The sequence below is a fragment of the Cydia pomonella genome, chromosome 9 (assembly GCF_033807575.1).
Source record: "Cydia pomonella isolate Wapato2018A chromosome 9, ilCydPomo1, whole genome shotgun sequence".
NCBI classification, from domain to species: Eukaryota; Metazoa; Arthropoda; class Insecta; order Lepidoptera; family Tortricidae; genus Cydia; species Cydia pomonella.
Genome location: NC_084711.1, coordinates 2,845,496 through 2,862,897, shown reverse-complemented (window position 1 = coordinate 2,862,897; position 17,402 = coordinate 2,845,496). Strand labels below are relative to the sequence as shown.

At 41.6% G+C, this 17,402-nt stretch overlaps 3 protein-coding genes across 10 annotated transcripts in view; 2 read left to right on the top strand and 1 right to left on the bottom strand.

Annotated features, from left to right (window-relative positions):
* The window catches only part of LOC133521122 (ephexin-1), a 166,016-nt gene extending 158,034 nt beyond the window's left edge, over window positions 1-7,982 (top strand). For all 8 annotated transcript variants that reach the window (XM_061855889.1, XM_061855892.1, XM_061855890.1 and 5 more), the window contains 6 exons: window positions 539-707; window positions 940-1,079; window positions 1,841-1,990; window positions 2,990-3,134; window positions 5,121-5,322; window positions 6,032-7,982. In XM_061855889.1, coding sequence (XP_061711873.1) covers window positions 539-707; window positions 940-1,079; window positions 1,841-1,990; window positions 2,990-3,134; window positions 5,121-5,322; window positions 6,032-6,195 — 970 coding nt within the window. In that variant the 3' untranslated portion in view covers window positions 6,196-7,982. The remainder of the gene's footprint in view (window positions 1-538; window positions 708-939; window positions 1,080-1,840; window positions 1,991-2,989; window positions 3,135-5,120; window positions 5,323-6,031) is intronic.
* A 110-nt stretch (window positions 7,983-8,092) lies between these two features.
* LOC133521134 (transmembrane emp24 domain-containing protein 5) lies at window positions 8,093-11,415 on the bottom strand. Its single transcript, XM_061855915.1, has 4 exons — window positions 11,172-11,415; window positions 10,763-11,026; window positions 10,365-10,483; window positions 8,093-9,324 (listed from the first exon to the last, which is right to left on the bottom strand). The coding sequence occupies exons 1-4, from the start codon at window positions 11,382-11,384 to the stop codon at window positions 9,216-9,218; spliced, it is 705 nt and encodes a 234-aa protein (XP_061711899.1). The 5' UTR covers window positions 11,385-11,415; the 3' UTR covers window positions 8,093-9,215.
* Window positions 11,416-11,601: 186 nt separating this feature from the next.
* Window positions 11,602-17,012, top strand: LOC133521127 (tRNA pseudouridine synthase-like 1). Its single transcript, XM_061855910.1, has 6 exons — window positions 11,602-11,824; window positions 11,908-12,036; window positions 13,022-13,231; window positions 13,462-13,557; window positions 14,923-15,157; window positions 16,785-17,012. Exons 1-6 carry the CDS (start codon window positions 11,775-11,777, stop codon window positions 17,010-17,012), a joined length of 948 nt encoding a protein of 315 aa, XP_061711894.1. The 5' UTR covers window positions 11,602-11,774.
* Window positions 17,013-17,402: the final 390 nt, after the last annotated feature.

Below are 17,402 nucleotides of genomic sequence, written 5' to 3'. Positions count from 1 at the left end.
TTATACACACATCTCTGCCTTGCGTTATTGTTGTAATTGAAACCAAATAACCTGTTAAGTTTCCTCCCAGTAGTGTATCTCTTTGAGAGACGGCGGTAGACTCATGTTAAATTTTGCGGGCTTCTTTTGAACTAAATAATATATTATTCGTTTGTTTATTCAAGTATTTAAACAATATTGCACAATACGTGAAAGTACAAATGGTGGACTTAATGCCAGAAGGCATTCTCTACTCCAGCCCAGACCGAAAGATTGAGTTAGCATAGGGACTGTTCATCATCATCATCATCATCCTGTCCCGGCCGGTTTCGACCTCGGTGACTGAGTATGTGCTGGCTAGTGAGAGCGACGATCGTGAGCTCTCAGGTGGCTGACGTAGTCTATTTTGTCAATAAATGTACGGCAATACTCACCACAGGTGAGTGAGACCTACCCTCCGACAAAATTGTAGTTTACAATCGCAGGTGGTCGGGCCTTCAACTTGTCACGCTTCGCGTCGAGCTACTAAACGCCACTAATATATTCTCATTATTTCCAGACTGGAAAGCCACCCAGCGTGCCAGTCGCTATCCCTGCACTCGTTCCTAATGCTGCCCATGCAGCGCGTGACCAGACTGCCCCTACTGCTGGACGCCGTGCTCAAACACCTCAACGAGGGCGACGAGGAGCGCGAGGGCTGCATGCTGGCTCTGGCCACCCTCAACCACGTCAGTATTGTTGCTAGATCAGATATATATTGTTGGACCATTACTGGCATTACCTATCGTTCGTTACCTCGGCGGACCACATTCCGAAGAATGCGGATCACATCTGGATGACATCAGCTCAGGACAGCATGTGACCAGTAACCGTTCCGTTTGCTAATGGCTATGTTCAAACTCTTCAATATCGTCATGCTCTTTAAGCAGTTAGTTTTATTGTTGTCATTTTCTGTTACAGTTCGTGTCACAGTGTAACGAGGGAGCGCGCAACACAGAGCGTATCGAAGAGATGTTCAGAATATCGCAGAGCATCGAGTTCCCGCCTTCTATGCGAAACCCGCCCAACCTGGGTCCGGCCTGTTCACGTCGGGATAAAAGGTAATATTTACTTTTCTGTCACCAGGAAATGACGCTCCTTAGTTGTATAAAACAGCTGAAGTCATCAGACTCTTTCTAGAGGAATTTTATCCATATCTATAAACGACAGTGGCTTGATGTCTCACGGGTCCGATGGGTGCTTAAGTATTGATAGAAGGAATTCATTGGACTCTTGTAAAATATTGCTTGACTCCAGTTGTTTGATGTGAATTGTACGATAATCGTTTGTCATGTCTCGCGACACACGGGTCACAAATGTCTCGGTTTGTATTTTTGGATCATTTTAAACCCGTTTAATTTAGATAAATTCCTATCTATACTCTGTATCTTTAGGAATTTAAATAAAAGTAAACAAAATCTACCCTCAAATGCCTCCTTAAGCCAGTTGAGGGTAGATGAAAACATTACATGATCAGGCGGTTTTGTATTTGGTTGATTAACCAATAAATGTTACAACTACCCGAAAATGCGTACTCTTATTTAAATACAGAGTATAGGTACTTAAAAATATTTTGAACCAGAGAACCAATTATTTTTTCTGCCTTCCGGGCGGAAAGCGTCAACTTTGCTTCCGCTGCGCTAAACGAAGTTGCCGCTTTCCGCCTCCGTCGAGCAGAAAAATAGTATGCGCACCACGGGAGGTAACGTAGGACATTCCATCCCGCGTGTTTGCCACCCTCGCCTTCGGCACGCAATTTCCTACTTTTCCTCCCTTGGGACACAAATAACTATTATTATATCGGTTTCTTTGTGTATTTCAGGCCAGTCCGGTGGCTAGTGCGGTCTGGCGAAGCTACGCAGCTGGTATGGAAGGCGGACGAGTCCAAGCTAACCTTCGGCCGCAAGTTCCACAAGACGCCGCTCCATCTGTTCCTGTTCAACGACCTGCTCGTCATCACCAAGAAGAAGGGGTCAGTAGACATTGGACCGTATGCTTTAGACAGTAGAATTGCTAGTCGGTCGAGGCTACGCACCTAGTATGGAAGGCGGACGAGTCCAAGCTAACCTTGTTGTAAGTTCCACATGATGCTGTTGCATCTCTTTCTGTTCAACGCCGTGCTTGTCGTCACCAAGAGGAAGGGGTCAGTAGACATTGAACCGTGTGCTTTAGACAGTAGAGTTCCTATTGCTAGTGAAATCAGGCTAGGCTAAACAGTTGGTATGGAAGGAAGACGAGTCCTATCTAATCTGCTTGTCGTCACGTGCAAATTTCTTTATTTCGTTTTACTATGAGTCTAAGTTCTAACTCCAACCGTAATCAATAGCAGCACGTTCTTTAGCACTCTAAATGGAACCATGATTAAGGCTAACGGCTCGTTTTGCAGAACGTGGCGGTAGAGTCGCCTTGCGGGCCATTGCGGTTTTATTCCTATTTGGAGTGCGGCGGAACATGTTGCTTTCAATTGCAGTCGAAATTGGTGTATTATCATTGTGGATGTACATCTTCAAGACTTGCCACATCATTACTAAATTACATTTTACAAAAAAAAAACTACTCGTCGACTTTGACTTGACTTTGACTGGCTGAATTAAGATTTCGTATGCTAAAATATAATTGCGTACTTTTTATGTAAGGGCTCTCACTCAACTATAAGATTCATTTTGATACGCTGATAGAAAATACTAAACGAGCGCGGGTCGGGAGTCGCGTGTTTATGAATTTTGTGCTATATTATGCCTACTGAGATACTTACCATTTTTCATTAATTATTTAGGTTTTTATAGTAAAAAAAAGTATTATTTTAAATGACTCGTAGAAAAAGTATTGTATACAATAGTGATACAATCAAGCTTTTCTATCTCGTACCTTACCTAGGCAACTCAGCAAGCTTCGATGTCTAAAAGGTCTCTATTATATCACGATTGTATAAAATACACCCAATTATAACTAGTAATCGTATTTGTTACAGAGAGAACAGCCACATAGCGGTAGACTTCTGCCCGCGCTCCCTGCTAGAAGTGTGTGCAGGCGACGCGGGCCCGGCGGGGCTGTCCGCCAAGCACGCGCTGCTGCTCACCCTGCTGGAGAACCACGAGGGCCGCACGCTGGAGATGGTGAGTCGTACACACGTCACGACGCGGGCCCGGCGGGGCTGTCCGCCAAGCACGCGCTGCTGCTCACCCTGCTGGAGAACCACGAGGGCCGCACGCTGGAGATGGTGAGTCGTACACACGTCACGACGCGGGCCCGGCGGGGCTGTCCGCCAAGCACGCGCTGCTGCTCACCCTGCTGGAGAACCACGAGGGCCGCACGCTGGAGATGGTGAGTCGTACACACGTCACGACGCGGGCCCGGCGGGGCTGTCCGCCAAGCACGCGCTGCTGCTCACCCTGCTGGAGAACCACGAGGGCCGCACGCTGGAGATGGTGAGTCGTACACACGTCACGACGCGGGCCCGGCGGGGCTGTCCGCCAAGCACGCGCTGCTGCTCACCCTGCTGGAGAACCACGAGGGCCGCACGCTGGAGATGGTGAGTCGTACACACGTCACGACGCGGGCCCGGCGGGGCTGTCCGCCAAGCACGCGCTGCTGCTCACCCTGCTGGAGAACCACGAGGGCCGCACGCTGGAGATGGTGAGTCGTACACACGTCACGACGCGGGCCCGGCGGGGCTGTCCGCCAAGCACGCGCTGCTGCTCACCCTGCTGGAGAACCACGAGGGCCGCACGCTGGAGATGGTGAGTCGTACACACGTCACGACGCGGGCCCGGCGGGGCTGTCCGCCAAGCACGCGCTGCTGCTCACCCTGCTGGAGAACCACGAGGGCCGCACGCTGGAGATGGTGAGTCGTACACACGTCACGACGCGGGCCCTGCGGGGCTGTCCGCCAAGCACGCGCTGCTGCTCACCCTGCTGGAGAACCACGAGGGCCGCACGCTGGAGATGGTGAGTCGTACACACGTCACGACGCGGGCCCGGCGGGGCTGTCCGCCAAGCACGCGCTGCTGCTCACCCTGCTGGAGAACCACGAGGGCCGCACGCTGGAGATGGTGAGTCGTACACACGTCACGACGCGGGCCCGGCGGGGCTGTCCGCCAAGCACGCGCTGCTGCTCACCCTGCTGGAGAACCACGAGGGCCGCACGCTGGAGATGGTGAGTCGTACACACGTCACGACGCGGGCCCGGCGGGGCTGTCCGCCAAGCACGCGCTGCTGCTCACCCTGCTGGAGAACCACGAGGGCCGCACGCTGGAGATGGTGAGTCGTACACACGTCACGACACTGGCAAACAAACGTGAGCCGAAATTGCGATTCTAAGACGCTGAAACGACTTGCAGACTGGCATTCCGTACAGGAGTAAGGTAGATCAGAAAATAGAAACGCTCGGCCGGAAAAAGTAATATTACCCCTTAGGTTCCAATTTTTCCAAAGATGTTAACTGCTGAACAGAAAAACTACATTGAAAATTTTGTTTATTCTGTCTGATGACGACGTAAGATTAATGTATCGACTGTTTCTAGGAGCCTTAAGTCGATAACTACTCCGTCACACAATTTATTTCTTTTGTTAAAAATGAAGTCTCTATTTTCAGATGACTTAGATGAACAATACGGACAAACTGACTGGACTAACTTCAACTTTCGTACGTAAAATTGCGACGTTAATTTTGACGCATGTTTCATTAAACACTGCACCGTCTAAACGTAACTTAATGTAAATCGACCTCTAAACACAAAGAAATATATTATAAATAGTTTTCTGATATGCTCATTAACTTTTGCATACTCACCTAACATAGGTACCTACTTATGTAACTACTCAATATACTCACCTACCTACATTTATAAACACTTCTGTAATTAACACAGTTATGAATTTATGAACTATCAAGTATTCTACAGAATCATCTATTTTTAACTTAAACGACTATTATTTGAAACTTTTAAGAAGTTGTTATTTAAATATTTATGAAAAGCGACAATGAAAGCAGCATACCTATGGATTCCGGGAGAAGTTATTCTATTTATTTACATTTAAACAGGGTGTCAGTGGTAATCACTATCAATCAAAAAAATAACGGCAATTGATGAATTCCGCAGCTAATCTCGTGCCCGACGGAGACGGACGCGTCCCGCTGGAGCGAGGCGCTGGCGCCGCCGCCGGGCGCCGCGGGCGAGGCGGTGTACGCGGGCTGGGACTGCCCGCAGGCCGTGGCGCTGTACGCCTACGCGGCCGCGCAGCCCGACGAGCTCGCGCTGGCCGAGGGCGACGTGCTCAACGTCACGCGCAAGACCAGCGAGGGTGAGTGGTGCACACACAGATCCGTAGCGTGTGTATACTAGATTGTCTATCAATCTCGACTTCAACGACTCACAACAAACAAACCCCATTTTTCCGGTTAGAAGTGCTTTATTAATACATCGTACTTGAACCTAGATACGCTTAGACAACTAATATCCAATGGTAGCAGTAGTACCCTCTATCTCATTTATAGAGTTACTTACTTACTTAATGGCGCAGCGACCCAAAATGAGTTTTGGCCTTCGACACGAGTACACGCCAGTTGTCTCGATCCTATGAGTGTGATTTCCCACCAGTTATCGGGTTGGAGATCGCGCAAGTCCGCTTCAATAGCATCGCCCCAGCGATACCTGGGACGTCCAATAGGTCTCCGCCCTACCAGGCGTCCCAGGTATGCCCTTTCAGCGCCGCGATCCTCCTCCATTCTCTAAACGTGGCCGAGCCAGCGGAGATGGTGAATTTTTGTCTCGTCGATAGGCGCAGCCACAAGATCTTCAATCTCGACGTTTTTGCGGGATTTAAAATTGCCATCTTATTTTCTCACAGGGCCCACGGTCTTTCGAAGTATTCTCGTTTTTGCCACCAGGAGCTTCTTCTTTAAATGTTTATTTACAGGGTTACGATATTATATTTCTGAAACAAATGCAAGTCCCATATCTGACCCAATCCGAAGTTTGTTTGTTCACTTGAAGATTTTTTTTTATTCCAGGCTGGTACTACGGCGAGCGCACCCGCGACGGCGAGGCGGGCTGGTTCCCGGGCGCCTACACCACGGAGGTGGCCTCCGCGCACGCGCGCGCGCGCAACCTGCGCCAGCGGTACCGCCTGCTCGCGCTGTCCGGCACCTACCTGGGGCAGAGGAAGAGGCCCTGACCGGCCCAGCCCCGGCGGCTCACAGTGACAGCTTCGAGGATTTATGTCAACTCTAAGCGGGACGTCAGATAGCTACGATGAGATTCTTTGCAACTGTAAAAAAAACTACAACTGACAAACCTTTTACACTACGAAGGTGGCCCGACCTGCAACCTGCTAGCACTCTCCGGCCCGAATCTGGAGCAGAAGAAGCCCTGACCTTACGGACTGACCGAAGGAAATACTCGTGTCACAGTGCTTTGAAGGTTTATGTAAAAGGCTTGCGGGCAACTACTTCCGTAGCTCCGGTGGAACTGGTATGGGATTTACCCTTAAATTTGCCGTGTAAACTTGACCTAACGTTTTTGCGCTTTTTAAGAACCAAAACCTTTAAGTTTTTTTGTAAATTTAATAGTTAATACGATGAGAGAAAACTACGACAAATGTAGTTAGAAACTGACGATGTAAGAGCTGTTTTTGCAAGGACTCCATCAGAGTGGTTGTTTCTTTATCGCCACTTCAGTGTTCAGGAGAAATTGGAGAAAAGTATGTCCAGTCTTTCTGTCCGACTATCAAGTAGCTCAAGTACTTATAAGATAAGCCACTCGAATCGTGGTGCTTTAATGAGTTGTAATTGTTAACATATTTCACAATTTCATAATGATCTGAGTGATGAAGCGGTGAACAGACTATAATGTCCGTCCAAACACTGCCTTATTTTAGTAGACTATACTATAGACCTTAGTATTTTGAAGCATTTTAACCAACACCATGTTACTGCACCTACTTTTTGACTCACGCTACATCGAACCGCGCCCCATACAAGTATCATCTGAAAACACATAACGCTGCGAAATATGCAAGTGTAACTTTTATTATACCAGCTTTAAAGTCAGTACAGTAAGGTGTAGCGTTAATCATTATTTACAAAAACAAAATGCATTAAAACGTGTTTTCATGTAGTTGTAATGCATTTTTCAAAATAGATTTGTAAGATAGTGGTGCTTGTTTTATAACGATGTATTCATGTTTCGCGTTCAAAGAGCGTCATAATGTAGTATATAATAGTGAGCGTATAATGTAATGTATAGAGGAGTGTACAGTTACGCATGAGATTCTTGAGAGTTTATTGTACAGGCGTTTATGAAACTGCTGATTAGTTGTAAGATGTAAGTAACGTATCATGTGACGGTCAAACTAATATTTAGAACGCGGTAGATCCTTGTTAAAATGCGAATTACAAGACATAACTTAGGCTGTACATCTAATGCCTCCGGTAACAGCTATGTGTAGGTGAATGCGAAATACTTGTCTTACCCCCCCGTAATGGTAATGTTTCCAGCAGCGGTATTATGGTCGCTTTTTTCAATGTCATGTCATGCGTCACTTTCGCACTTACATACTTGTTAGAACGTGACAGGCATGGTAATAAATGATAAAGAGCCAGCCTTATAGGGCAGGGAGATATAACCAAGGAATATCTTGTAATTTGTCATAGTGACCAGGTTCTACGAAGGCCCATAAGTTAGTTTGGCCGTACCGACAGCTCGTTGTCTTGCCCGCTGTTTTATTATCGTTAACTAGTCATATAAGCGGACGAGACGATTTCTTCATGAAATTATCACAATTAATATAATTTTAGAACATTCCGATGTTTACCTTGTAATTAATTTTACTATTTTATTATTAACATGATTTGAATTTATGTACTTAAGTAAATTATTGTTATACAGATGTATATGAATTAGGGTCCACATTCTTTATAGGGCTTATTTATAGTGTTGTCAAATATAACTTCATACATATCAGACGGGTTTTTATTTCATACCCCTTTTAATAATATAGTAAAAATATAGTATACAATTTGCATGCTTTTCATGCCAATTTGACATGAAACATAAAATTAAAAAGCCGTAAATAAACATATTATTTAATTAAATATTCGATTCTGTAAGTACGTCACATATAAAAGGTATTTCTACCATAGTCACTAGAATTTACATTTTCAACATTATCTGTCACAAATTTCAATTTTAAATCTACCTATATTTAATTGTCAATGTTTTTAAATAAAATGAAAAATAAGTTTCAATTTGTATAAAATATTATTCTTTAATTCAGATCAAAAACGAATTCGTAAATTATATTTTAGACAGCATACAACACATTCATGTGATGTCAAAAGTAAACAAATCATAAACATGGAAAAATAAAGAAACAACAAATATTGTGCACCTTGAAAATTGTACTGTCCTTATAAAAAATATAAAAGTAAAAAGCAGATCTTAATCTTAAAATAATTCATTGTGCTTCAGTAAAAATTGTTAAAACTATAGAGTAGCAAAAATAATCTTACTTTGAGTAGTTTAGAGTCGATTATTACATGAAACATAAAAATTTAATACTATTCGTTACCTTTTTGACAGTCCCGACATTTCTTGGCATTCAAACATGAAATAGGAATATCCCTAAGGGTCTTCCCACCCCCACAAGTATCGACGTATAATCGGCAATAGCCGATAGAAAAAAAGCTTTGTCTACGCAAAAGCGAAAAAGACATCGCTCGGCTCGGCTCGGCTCGGCCGGCGCATTATTGCCGGTTTCGCATCGGTAGGTGCGGGGAGACCCTAAAGAGTATCGAAGATTATTAAAACTAATGAGCACAAAGTCATTTTCTCCGACCAACTTGTATGTTTACACCTTTTATATGAATAAATCATCAATCCCTTGCTGGTCAGTCAAATAAAAGTTATAAAAGTAATAGAATGATCAAAAAGTTAAGCCATTATTTAGGTACAAAAAAAAGTTAATATAGAAAAATAAATCAATTCATGCAGCATTTAGTACCCATTATTGGAAATTAATCAAGAAGGAATGTTAGAGTCAGTCAACAAGTTGATAATCTGATAACAAATGCATTTCTACAAAATAAATGCTCAGACAAATCAGTCTATTCATTTGTTCACATGTCTAACCTTAATAAGGCCTAGTGGCGCAAGTGAATAGCCTGATTTGTCTATTGGGATTCTCTTATACTCTATTTATATTCTTGTTTTTGAAGAATTATCCTTAACTTCGAAGAGTTTCCTTAAAAAGTAAACTTGTAATGTCCCTGTCGCTGTGATGGCCAGGATCTGGATAAATGACCACCTAGAAAAAATTAAACAAATGTATTAATTTAAGCCTTATTATAATATTGTAAACTCGTCTTTATTTATTTATTTATTTAATCTTTATTGCACAAAAGAAAACAATCTTATAGTACAAAAGGCGGACTTAATGCCACGAGGCATTCTCTACCAGTCAACCTTAAGGCTAAGCAGAGAGATTGAGAGTGGTGCTACAATTACAATAGCAAAACAAATCAAACAAAAATACATAAAATAACATATACATACAAACATAATACACACATACATATATAAATATATATATATAAAGACGAAACATCTGAAGCTAATAAATAAATACATTAAGAATCTTTCATTCTGCTAGTCTTTATAGTGTCACGGTATATATCTTTACGCAAAACTAATATGGGGTTATTAACCTCACGTTTGCAATACTTACATGCAACTCAATACCTAGTATCAACTATTTATGTATGATGCTAAATCGAGCGTACACGGAAAAGTTACTTTTTATGACATCCTAGGTAAAACGGTAGATAAATAAATAAATAAATATTACACAAATTACACAAACACACATTACACATATTGACTAAGTAATAAGACTTGTGTTGAGGGTACTTAGACAACAATATATATAATATATAAATATTTATAAATACTTAAATACATAGAAAAGACCCATGACTCAGGAACAAATATCCATGCTCATCACATGAATAAATGCCCTTACCAGGATTTGAACCCGGGACCTTCAGTTCGTAGGCAGTGTCACTACCCACTAGGCCAAACCGGTCATCAAAATTAATATTTTTTTAAACTGAGTTGCCAACCGGTTTTTGACCATAGGTAGCAATATATCTCATAGCAAATGGTATAAATACATGCTGTGTTTATAAATGACCTATTTTATGTTATCAGATATCTCCAAGCTGTATGATGGTGGGCGAATTATGCTTAAACCAGTGGGGGTCCACCGCTGCACTTATTAATATTTTCAATTGGGTTCATTTTGTATTGGTCATGGGGCGCTTAGCACTGAAAGTTTTAAAGACTTACCTGAGCACATAAGTGTTGTTGTCCTGCAGCAGGTTGTAGTCGCGGGACTCGCGCGCGCGCGAGTGGTACTGGTACTGCAGGATGTCATTTATGTTGCGCTCCACCAATTGGATGGATGACTGGCATTAATATAACAATGGTGAGATAAGGGGAATGAAAAGATTACAATATCATGAGTAAAAAAATATGTATCAATAAGTGATCAAAATAAACTAAAACCTTTGTAAGTATTGCAAGAACTGTAATATATTTTGTGCTCAAAAATGTCTCATATACACCCAGCACATTGCAAATATTCGTGTTTTGATATTTTTAGGCACCACATTGACTGTTATATACTAAATGGCAAGTAGTTTGCTATAAATTAAGTAAATAACAATTCCATGAATGAAACTCACAGTAAAGTTCTTAATGTTCATGTCCAGCTCCTCGACCTCCTTAGCGTACTTCTCCCACATGTCGTAGCGGATCACCGATAGATACAGGTTGACCAGCTTGCCTGCGAACCTCGAGAATTGGTTGTCGATACACACGGCGTAGTAGCCCCCTGACGACGACTGGTCTGCGTACTCCGCGCTCTGCCGCCACTCGTACGGGTGCACGATCTGGCCGTTAGGGTGCCGCACCGCGAACCCGCACATGCCATCACCTCCTTTCAACACCTTCAAACAAATTAGAAAGTGCATTATTAACGACGCTCTATTACGAAATAAACCTTAACAAGATTACCGCCACGCTTGTCAATTAAACCGGAAAGCTATGCGATAACAAACCATATGCCTGAAAGCGACAATAATGGCTAATTACCTGATAGCTGGCGTAAAATGTGGCTCCCGGCTGCACGTATTGAAAGTAACAGTCTTCTTTGCCCGCGTCGATGTGGACTTTGTAGTCCATGGTCACCGCAGGCAGATTCTCGTACCATGGTGCAGGTGATGAAGTATTTACATCCCCAACGAGTGATAAAATCGTAAATATTAGTGTTATCACGGTTAACATATGCCACGTCCGTCGAGCCATTTTTCGACTGACTGAATAAAACTGTCAAGTAAACTGCTGTTTACGACGTCAGTGAAAGGTAAAAAAAGCAAAAACCCTAACCATATACGTTAACAACTAGCGATTTCAATGTAGTCTCAAATAGCTTCATTGACGTATTTAAAGCGTTTTTTTCAGTTTTTTAAAGAAAGTTGACTTGAAGTTGATCGACATTGTACATGTTGTACATATCTAGTTGATCGGGTTGAAAAATGTCTCACATCCGTCAAAACGATCTCGCATCCAGGCCCTAATTGTTATAAAAAAAAAGTCATAATCAGCTGGAAAACTAACCTGTAAAAGTAAATACTTATTTGCTTATTTCGTGAAATAAAACATTAATAACAACACGTATTCTGTGTACATTGAAGTATGAAAGCCAGATACCTAACATTTTTTTCATATATTGGGTCGACTTTCAGGTTTGTAGTTTAAAAATCCCCTCAGTACTTTGCGAGGCATTGTTGTTCTCGATACTCCATGTGCAACTACTTCCTAAACGCAGGTCATCGGAGAAGCTTTGGTTGAAAGATGGGAAAAACTACACAGACACCGAAAGCGTACAAGGCCGGTTGGAACTAGCTCTGCTCGGACTGCGTTCTTTGAACTACCCTAACGTTGTATTGTCTAGCCGGTAAGTTACTGCTAATATAAATAATATGTATACAAAGATGAGTGATGGGGACTGTGCCAGTAAATGGCCGATTATATTTACAAAAAGCGCCCAAGCACTTTTATGTTTCTGAGTAGAACATAACATACTGGACTGAACTTGAAAAGGCAAGGGCGAAAGGTAGTACTGTAAAGGTTGATGAACCCAAGTGCATATACTACAGCAGCAAATGAAATTAATGCAATTATAATAACCAACCATACCATAGAAAATTAAAATGACTTCATGGCAAATTTACTATGGTATGACGGCTGTATTCACTTGATCTGAATGGATTTTAAACATGTTTTAAACACACATTATACTTAAGAGGAAAAAACTTACCTAAGGAAATTATTTGGCATTGGAGTTTTAATTGCATTAAGGAACTATGGAGTCAACATAAGCAATAAATTTCAACTCATACTACTGGACATTGAAGTATAAAGGTCCAATAAAACAATAAATAAAAAATAAAAAAAACTCATACTAATCCGGCACTGAAATAGGGTTGCAAGTGATCATTCTATCTACAAATTAACTATGTGCGCCAAAACCCAAAATGCCTAAAACCTAAATAACAGTACAAGTTTCTTTGAATTTAGTATATTAATATATTGTTTTGCTGTGACATAGTAAACACATCAATATAATAAGCAGATTTGCTCTAACTTCCAGTAATCCGAACTTTCGTCAGCATTAGTGCCGGATTAGTGAGATTGTACTGTAAATGAATGAGTATGAGTTGAATTTTATTTTACAATTAGCACTAACAATTCAACCTTATGTGCTAATCAGTGTTTTGTTACTTATGTCTAACATGCAGATAGGTACTTAATTAAGTGGCATTAAATTACAATAAATTACATAGCGATAAAATAAATTACAATAGCCATAAAAAAAACTTATTGCTAATGTGGACTTTATAGCTCACTAATGTCTTACCATGCCTACTTATCATTTCCAGAACAGATGGTGGGGTGCATGCTTTAAACTCAAGCGCCCACTTTGACCTGGACTGCTATGGCAGCAAGATCTACGAACCACATCAGGTCACATTTAAACTGAACAAGCACTTCCTGAAAACTGAGACACCTATCCTTGTCAAGGACTGTTTGAGAGTGTCGGACAACTTTCATGCCAGATTTAAAGCGCTATCTAGGACATATTTGTACAGGTATGGTTATGAAACATTTTGATAATTAGTCAATTTGGATTCCGTGTATGTAAGAAAAAGAGGCATGTACATGTTTCATTTATCTGCACTAAATATGAAATGAAAACTTTCAATCATTATGGAAGGGGTAGAACCTCCCAAAGGTAAAATTGTCACTTTGAGGGCGAGACTGCGGGCAGTTTCTAATAGAGTAATAGATAAAAGACAACTATAAATTATGTGTGTTTTAGGTTAGCAGTGTTGAAGAATGAAATTGAGTTACCAGAATTCTCGAGTATAGCACAATATATACCTGTGGAGGAGTGGAAGAGGTGCCATTTTATAAGGTATGCTTTCACCATTAAATAAGTTATGGGGAAATGCTGCCAGTATCTATCTTATAGTCACAGCTAATTGAGGTGCACTTGGGCCCAGGCTGTAATTTCTTAAACAAAGCCATTGAATTCTTTGTAAGTGCGTAATAGTTGGCTCGCGAAGGACGTACTGGTTCTGGAATTAACGAAAACAAATGTTAAAAAATCAAATTTTCTGTGGTTTACGTGTTTTATTCAGCTGTATAACAGAATGGTGAAATGCTATATTCTTCCAATCCTCATGTATGGCTCCGAAAGCTGGACGCTAAGGAAACATTTGATCTGTAAATTACAGGCTTTTGAAATGTGGATCTATCGTAGAATGCTTAAGATAAAATGGACCGACAAAATTAGTAACGAAAGAGTCATGTTATTAATGAAGAAAAAGGTGGAAGTCGTAACAACTATTAAAGAAAGGAAAGCTACATATTTCGGACATATATATAGAAACTCAAAATATGACTTATTAAAACTAATCATTGAAGGGAAGATTGAAGGGAAACGAGGACGTGGGAGAAGGAGAATATCATGGACAAGGAACATAAGAGACTGGTTGGACGTGGGCAGTACAGAGAAACTAATTCGCATGACTTCAAATAGAATGGCATATAGACATAAGGTCGCCAACCTCCGGGATGGAGAAGGCACTTAAAGAAGAAGAAGATAACAGCTTATTCAAAAATTGGTTTATAAAGTATAAGAAGAACCATGATAAAAATTAAGTTCTGGCTTGGGCAATCCTCTCTTGGTAAATAAAATAACTCTTTAAATAATTAGTCCCTGGACTGGACGGTGGACGCACGCGACCAAACCAAACCAAACCAGACCAGATTCCAGGACTCGGAAACCGTTTAATTTTTTATACCGGTTTCGTCTATTCACCCGGGAACGAAAAGGATTTAGTTTCCGTTTATACCGGTTAAAGAACTCTTCTTTTGAAATAACGGTTTATATCAAATACGTCTTCATCTGGTTCTTGAGGAACCAAATTAACCAGTTATATTGAAAATATCGAGGCAAGATGGAACGGGTAAGTTTAACCGAGAGTCTTCGAGAGATGAGAGTACCTAACCGTATTATATGTATCATTCCCCACGAACCATAAAACTCCGTTCCCTTCTTTACCGGTTTGGAGTATTAACGATTTTTTTTAGTTCGTGTTCCATCAATTAACCGGTTTTTAATGAAAGAGATAATATAATGGTTTTGGAACGATAGTAACAGGTATTATACCGGTTCCGAGCAGTTCCTATTCATTATGAGCGAGTCGCTCGATGGTCCGCGCGACTTACCGCGCCGCCGGTCACGTGAGTGACTTCAAGTGCTGTTCCATTTCAGAGCACCGGGGTTCGACATAGAGCGCTTCAAAGCGGGCTGCGAACACTTCGTCGGTATCCACGACTTCACAACGTTCAAGCGTTTCGACAAACTGAAGCAACACAAGCATAACCGACGCGACATCAAACACGTACTAGTGAGGCCTGGGACTCCGGTGATAACTAGTTATCCGAGGCACAGTGTGTGGGACTATTGGGATGTGGAGTTTAAGGCTAGGGCGTTTGTACACAATCAGGTGGGTTATAAGCTATTATTTTAGGCTTCTCTAATGTCTGTTAGTGTACCTAAAGCCTCAGTGGCGAGCAACCAGTGCCGCATTCTTCGCATAACTGTTTAATATGGAAGCCTCGCCAGACGCTCTTCTGATCACCGCTTGAACGGTTTTCATGTTTAGAAGTGCACATACTAGTGGAGACGGGTACGCCGGTGATAACTACCGAGGGACAGGGTGTGGGACTATTGGGATGTTGTGTTTATGGTAAGGGCGTTTGTGCACAATCGGGTGGGTAAATAAACTGGCAGGGATGCAAAATTGTGATTTGGGTGTCTGCAGGGCTCCATCTACTTCAGCTGACAAAGGACCATGGGCAACTTTGTATGAATGTTTGTTAAATAATTAATAGAATGAGGCGTTACTTTGCGGAAATCCATGCTAATTAAAACAAGAAATATTACTTTCCTAATCCGCGAGAAAATAACGTGCTAGTCAATCAGTGCTAACCCTTACTTACTTGCGTATTTTTACATGCAATTAATGTTCCTACCCTCCCACCGCACACACGTTGCATTGTGGGTTGCGTATTTTCTCGCGGATTAGCAAAGTAATATTACTTGTTTTAACCTTTTAAACGCCAGGCCTATCGCACGCGGCGCGTAATCGTGAACCTTGTCGGTACGCATGAAGATTGATATTGGGCTGTAGCCGCGCGCGTCATATATGACGTCTTTGGCGGTCAAAAGGTTAATTTGCCTGTTTGTTGTGTTTGTGAGCCTGGTCCAAGGTCATTAGATAGGTATTTCTATGTACTTCATTTCGTTCTATGGGCACCAAGCGGATTTCCATTGCAGAACTGAGATATTGGCATTAGGGGTGAACTGAAAACCAGCGCTGTGACAGCCAGTTTGCAAATGCTTGCTAACACAGCAAATGCTGAGTCCATCCCTTTTGTCACACTATTGTTTGCATAATTTGGATAGACTTAAGAAATTATGTTAATTTCATTGTTGCTGCTCTTCTATTCAACGTGTCTACTTGTTTGTTTTTCTTTTAACGTCTTTGTATTCTTGTATGTCTGTGACAATAAATAATTATTATTCTTATTATTCTTATTTTAGTCAAAATGTCGTCACCCTTATTATATAGACAATAGAGTCCAAGTAAATAAATGAATTGCTGCAGGGCTGATGTTCGCGCACCGCCAGGCGAGCGAGGCAAATGGTTTAACCTATTAAAAGGAACCAGTAGTATTTGCGCACTTCTCGATTAAAAGTTGATTATTTCAGTTCTGCAATGGAATTCAACTTAGTGTCCATATAATGAAAAATAGTACATAAAAATACCTATTAAATTAGATAACTCTCAACTCTTTTGGTTTTTGGACCAAATAAAATCCTCTGTCAAAATTGACTTTGGGATTGATAGTTCTTTGCGGTTATGATCATTTGGACTAGTGTATAAATAATTTTTCAACAATAAGTTTCTAATGTCCCTTCCCACTAATGTCTTGATTTATCTTAATGACATTGTCCCAAACTTGTGTAGGTAAGTATTAAAAAAGGAAATTGACAGAAATTGGTCACTCACTACCTATATCTTTAATTTTCAAGCCATTTGCAAGTACAATACATTAAAATGCTTGCAGATCCGTCGGATGATGGGCACGCTGATAAGCGTAGCAGTGGGCAAGCTACCTGCCGACGAAATAAAGGTGATGCTGCAAGTCCCCTCCAAGCACTCCTGGTACAACTTCATTCAGAACTGCCCGCCGCAAGGACTCTACCTCTGCAACGTAGACTATGACCCGCAGGATCTGATCTATAGGGAATGTGCAGACAGTCAGGTGGAAGATAGTGATAGTGAGGAAGAATGAAGTTTCTAAAGGAGTTATAGTAACAAATAATTACTATAGTGATGAAACTGTAGTGAAGTCTTAAAGAAAATAAGAAATCAAACACTAAATAACAGCGTGTGTAAAACACTAAAAGTGCTTACTTCTTCAATCACCAATCTACCACCAGTTGTACAAAAAGAAAAAAATCTGTCCTATTATTAGCTTATGGTCTGCCTTAATAAGGAACACAGAGGGTTTATTTTTCCACGGCCACGCGAGCATTTACGTTACAGTCAGAACTCGTGCAGTATTGGTTTCGAAGTAATTTGTATTATATTTAATCTGTGCCCCAAATCTAAAAATCTGAGCTGGAGCAACGTTAAAAAGGGCCCTCTTCGGTACTTGGGGTGCCTTAAAACTTCAACGCAC